The sequence below is a fragment of the Periophthalmus magnuspinnatus genome, chromosome 15 (assembly GCF_009829125.3).
Source record: "Periophthalmus magnuspinnatus isolate fPerMag1 chromosome 15, fPerMag1.2.pri, whole genome shotgun sequence".
Classification (NCBI taxonomy): domain Eukaryota; kingdom Metazoa; phylum Chordata; class Actinopteri; order Gobiiformes; family Gobiidae; genus Periophthalmus; species Periophthalmus magnuspinnatus.
In genome coordinates this window covers 22,257,739-22,263,528 of record NC_047140.1, presented here as the reverse complement: position 1 = coordinate 22,263,528, position 5,790 = coordinate 22,257,739, and the positions used below count along the sequence as shown (strand labels likewise).

At 46.1% G+C, this 5,790-nt stretch overlaps 1 protein-coding gene across 1 annotated transcript; it reads right to left on the bottom strand.

Annotated features, from left to right (window-relative positions):
* Positions 1 to 1,005: 1,005 nt before the first annotated feature.
* On the bottom strand, positions 1,006 to 4,309 carry irf2bp2a (interferon regulatory factor 2 binding protein 2a). Its single transcript, XM_033980254.2, has 2 exons — positions 2,416 to 4,309; positions 1,006 to 2,137 (listed from the first exon to the last, which is right to left on the bottom strand). The coding sequence occupies exons 1-2, from the start codon at positions 3,215 to 3,217 to the stop codon at positions 1,419 to 1,421; spliced, it is 1,521 nt and encodes a 506-aa protein (XP_033836145.1). The 5' UTR covers positions 3,218 to 4,309; the 3' UTR covers positions 1,006 to 1,418.
* Between the last annotated feature and the right edge of the window lie 1,481 nt (positions 4,310 to 5,790).

The following is a 5,790-nucleotide window of genomic DNA, read 5'->3' as shown; positions in this document are numbered from 1 at the left end:
TTTTACATAGATGAAAGTCCTTGTTTTAATCAAATGCATTGCTACTGTCCATAAATGTAATAAAAATGGTAAGTAATGTTAATAATGTGCAACGTTTGTTTACTATTCAAATGTGGCTTCAGTCCCTTTATGTCTAGGGGCATAGCAAAGGGCTTGTTTTCATTCAACACTACAAATCAATTGGTTAATCAGTGTCCCGGGCAGCTTTCAGACGGAAAAGGGTAATTTACTTGATAAGACTGTGTGCAAAAATACCCAAAAAGTAAAGGATTATATTAGGGGCAATATATTCAGACTTGTTCAATGTGTTCAATAGAGCTGCTTTAGAAAGTCTATTGACAAAATTCTCTTCATATTGAATTGGCCAGCAGCAGTGAATGGGCAAAAGGTTTGGTTCATTCAACATCACAAGTCGATTGCTTTACAGAGTGCACCAAAAAGAGCAACTATATAATAAAATATACCTAAGCTGCAGCAAAAAACAAAAATTGAAAGTAAAATGTTTATAAATAGAGCCAGAAAGTACCTATGATTTCATACATTTGCATATTATTCAGCTGACTGATCACAAAACCTTGAAAAATCGAAAGCACCACCAAATGCAAAAATGGGTTAAAAATAGTGATGTTGTTAAAATCCAGCTAGGTTATACAAAGACGCTTATATCATTTGGACAATCACTCACTTTCCCACATAACCCTGACTCAACAGATTCCGGCTCAACGAACATGACTTGGCACCTATTTCTAGTGCAATCAATTACAGTGTGCAGAGGCAAAAATGTAGACCAGTGCGTGCTCTAACTACTAACCCTGATTGAAAGAAAGGCAGGCATTGTGCACATTAGCAACGCACCCCTGCATGCTTTTTCCATAAGTGGTGCAGCCCTGAAACAGTAGCTTAGTTCTCTTCTTGTGCACCGTAAATCAAGCCACAACGCAATCTATCGGGAGGATATTATAGAGGAGGACTTAAAATCACTCAAAATGAAGCAAGCCCAGACGATTATGTTCATAGAAGATCAGAAATTGTATTTGGCAATTTTTAAACAAGTGCATACAAGTACAGCTAAAAGCATTTCAGTTTTTGCCAAGTGCTCGTAGAGTAGCATTAGTCACATTCTACGTTAAACAGGAACTGCCACCAGACCTAGAAGTACATCAAGAATTTTTGTTAAACATCAACAGAGGAACGTAGTCCATTATAATGAGTACATACCTTTATCTTCAAAAATATAGAAACACAATGTATTCAAAAATCAAAAATTATACAACCATGTTTACGAAGTATACTCTTCCCTTGGGTCCAATATGTACAAGTCTGTTAGTTTGTTTGAATGGTATGTATGTGATATTTATATATTTATACTCATATTTTTAATTCCCCCGCCCCGAAAAGAAAAGTGTTCAAAGACAAAATCAAGGGTCCCGCTCCTTTTTTACTTTGACATCTCCTGCCAGGATGGTGGCGATTTCCCCCTGCATGAAAGCCCAGGGTACGTTAGAGCCCACTAGTGGACACTTCTCTCCGCTGGGACAGTACACCTCGCCTGTGGCACCTTGCTGCTTTATGCTTTCCCTGGAGCACGGGAAGCAGAACTTGTGAGAGGGGACAGAGGGGCACTGAACAAAATGTGTGTCCTCCAAGCGCTCGTGGCACAGGGTACAGCACAGGGGTATGCTGCCGGGTACAGAGGAGTCCGGAATGCTCTGGGGGTGCACCTGGTCCATGCCCGGAACATGAGGGGTCCCGGCGCCCGAGCCCTCCCTCTGGGCCAGCCGCCTCTGGTTCATGGAGGAGGGGGAGAGCGGACTGCTGCTGTTCCTGCGGGTCGTCGAGTGCACCTGGTTGGCGTCTTTCGGCGAGCTGTTGCCCCCGGCGTTATCTGCAGCCATGATGAGCGCTGCCATGGGCGACTGGCCGTTCTGGGCTGCCTCAGGAGGTGTGGTGCGGGACTGCGGGGATATCGTGGAGGGTGGGGAGGCAAAGTTTGGAGGGGGCACCGGGGGCATTTTGAGTCCATCGTTGGGTGGTGGTAACCATTGCTGTGCCTCTCCGTTCATTTTGGCAGCCGTGCCCTCTCCCTCAGGCTCCGGAGACGCCTTTCGCTTCACACTGCGGGGGTGTTTTCCTCTGTCTGGGGCGGGAAAGGGTTAAACAACTGAGTCACACAGACAGCACTCCACTGTGCACACAACACTAGACTGCATTCTGTTCCCTGCAGGAAAACTGCCCAATATACAACTATATTCAAATATAAAATATATAAATATTTTCACGTGTTTGTGACGTCATGTTTTGACTGATTACCTAATTTGCACATTCTTGGCATTTTCCTATATTTACCTTTTGTGCTTTAAAATAGTCATAAACACATAAAAATAAGACTGCACTGTGCATATTTGGTTTATTTACCTGCTTTAGAAGCGGTAGCTCCGGAATCGTACACCATAGCCCTTTGTTGCATGACCGCATGGTCCTTCTTGAATCTGTCGAAAGTGTGCAGCGCCATCAGGTCCCTCACGGTTTTGCCTTTGCCCATCCAGTCCTGCTCGGACCGGTTCTTGTGGCTCTCGCTGATCTCTGGGGTCAGCTTGTCCTTCTCCCGGTCGTGCTCAGTGCTGGACACTGAGGCGGGTCTCTTGCCCATGTCCGCGGGGTTGCCTCCCGCCAGCGCAGAGGGGAGCCCCATTTGTCTGCCGTTCATGGTGTGCCCCTGGGGCACCGGGCCCCCGTTCACCAAAGAAGGCACGAGGTTTGGGGGCACCGCGCCGCTGCTCCTGCGGGGGTTGGGGCTTTGGCGGTTCAACTCCGGAGGCTCGTCCGGTTTAGGGAATCCATTGTGGACTGTGATGCCGTTCGCCTGCCCTCTTGACTGGTACTCTGGTCCCAGCCTGGGCGGCCGCTCTGATGACAGGGGGTATCGGTCCAGCGGCTGCGGCGGTCGGGAGCCGGGGTCTCCCGCCGCTGCGTGGTTCATAGCCTGGAAGTCCTTCTTTCCCGGGCCAGGAGACCTGCCCTCCTGAATGCCATGAGCCCTCTTGAGCTGCCTGGCTGTCTCTATAACAAACTCAATGCGGTCTGCTCCTTCGTAGTTGACACATCCTCTGCACACGGGCTCGGTAAAATCCCAAATCATGGCCCACGGCATGCGGGGCAAGTCGCACAGATAGCACGACTGCCTCCGGGAAGAAGCAGCGACCGCCGCGGACGACATGGCTCTCCTCAGCGTCGTCGAGTCGAGCTCCACGTCAAGAAAATAAACCCCAAAATGTGTCTAGTTCTCCCGAATCCCCCTTGAAAACGAATAAAGAGCAAGTTCCGTGCGTTGAAGAAGAAACGAAAAGGCGTCCCCCCTAGACTTTTATGGAAAACAGGGGCGAAGTTGGAGCGCAGAGAGAGAAGTTCATGTCGGTGCGTACTTTACTATGGCGCGGTGTGTCTCTCTCCGCTCAGTCGTTACTACTGCCTCAATGTGGAGCAGTGACGTCAGCGCCAGTATGAACGCAGCCTGCTTCCACTTGAGTTTCTATTGACTTGATTTCTTCGACAGACCCCCTCCTCTCCGCCTTTCCCTCGCTTTACTGCAGCCTCTGTCACTGACGGCCCCTTCTCTTTTATAATTTAATCACTTGAACCGCTTCCCAAACATATCCCGTTCTCCTTCCTCCTCCACGTAGCGCTTTTGGTCACACCGAAATGGGACAACAACCCCCGACAGCACCACCTAGACAGTCTACTCCACAACGCCTCGGAGATTTAGCTAAAAATATCAAGAAACCCTCCGCAAAATAAAGGCAGATATTGCGTAAAGGCGCGTAAGTTCGCTTTGGATAAAATGCGCTCTGAGTGGCTCCGTCTGAGCGCAGCTTTGTCCTCGTTTCTGATCCGGTTAGGGCTGACTGTGCTGGCTGCAGTTTGTTTTTCTCAATGCACAGCGCCTCTACGCCACGAGCTGCTGCTACTACGACTGCCGTGCAATGAATGAGGTGGGTCGAGCCTAAAAAAGAAAACGCTGTTTACTTCGAAATGCCAGCGATTCAGACTTGGAAACGCTATTGCGCATGGCGTTATTGTTAGATAACACAATAGAAACGACTCCGTGTGCAAAATTAACGTGGATATCTTCGGATTAGCGTTTACAAAACATCCCTTTTTTCACAGCTTTGCATTTATTTTCACTCTATAGCGGTTTTACAGTGAAAATACAGACTGGTTGCATACATTTTTCCTATCGCTGAGGTGGTGAATGCTCGTTTATAAAAAGCAAAGGCGCCACTACATTAGCCAGTAACCAGGAAGCCTTGTCATGAGGTGGGGATTTCCAGCCCAGTGTTGTAAACTTGAATGGATCGAGGTTACAGCAGCAGCATGACTAGTATGGCTCTGCCCACATTTTATTCTTGTGCACTGCTGCATAGCCAGTCATCCAAATCTGGCACCACTAAATCAAATTACAGCGCAATGAATCAGCCATTGAGACACGTTTTGTTGAATATTAAACTAACATAGAGATAAGGGGAGTGCCTGTGTGTATAAGCTCAAGTGGTACGATTAATAGTTCTGCCTTTGTACTCTGACTCAGTAGAACAAAATCACTCACAACACAATGAAAACAAATACATTTCATAACACAGCATGCACACTTAGTCTCACAGCACCAGGAGTAAACCAGGTCTAAAGGAGGATTAACTAAACCATGTACAAACCAAAACTAAACATCGTCACAAGCAACAACTAAAATTAGAATCTACATGACAGAGTAGGGTACTGCGTTTCAAAATATCCAAATATACCCCAGCCGCTGAATAGTAGAGATAGTAGCTTTTGCATATATCAAAACACTAAAATAGGAATGTCACTGTAAAGTATTGTTGATATTCTGGTTTCATTCCAACTGATTGCAGCTCTCTCACTCTCCCACTCTCTTTCTCTTGCCTGGGGGGGCTGTGGGTGAGGCAATGCGTCTGAAACCAGCAGACACAAAGCAGGATATGTTTGTGCAAGTCCGTGTGACGTTGGAAAGAGGAAGCGAGAGGTTGTTTAGTCACGTATACCAGGGCCTGCCTCACCCATCTCTCCGGGACATGGGGCCATTTGGCTGGGTGCCTGCGGCCGCAATCACTCACTCAGGCATGGGATGTATTCTCTTCAAAGGGCCGCCCATAAAAACAAAATACAATGTTAGTTAGTCAGAAGGTTTGCAGGCTGCTCAGGCGACACTGGGTAATTGTAGGGTAGTGTAACAGGATTTTCACTTGCATAGACATGGTTTCTTTGAGGGAAATTTTGTATTAGCTGACAGCTGCCAATTTGTTTTTTGGGTTTTTTTTTGTCAAGAATACAGCTAAACAACAAATCTGTAGGGTATGTAGCATTGTCACTTGTGCATATACCTAAAATCAAGGTAGTAAGGATGACATTTTTTTTGCTAAATGACAATATTGTATCCACAGTTTAACACTATAAATGATTCCCTTGTTTTTTGTCCCTAATATCTTTTGTTTGCATGGCCATTTTGTGAAAGCAATAATTATACTGGCAATAATGATATGTCCAAATTAACTGGACTAATTATAGGGCTACATAAAATATATTTGAATTTATTTTCTTGCCTGATAATGTTGAAGGAATGTATTACACAATAGTTTACCCTGTGTAACAATTGACCAGCCACCAAAACAAAGATACTGTACATACAACATATTCCCCAGAGACTTAATACCAGCGTCACATGTCGACTACCCACCACATTGTCAACACACAATTTCCCATCATGCTTCACTCTTT

Excerpts from the sequence above, each read along its gene's own strand:
- irf2bp2a (XM_033980254.2), bottom strand. The coding sequence starts at position 3,217 with ATGTCGTCCGCGGCGGTCGCTGCTTCTTCCCGGAGGCAGTCGTGCTAT. Across the intron at positions 2,138-2,415 it reads AGCTACCGCTTCTAAAGCAG|ACAGAGGAAAACACCCCCGC; the intron begins GTAAATAAACCA and ends TTCCCGCCCCAG.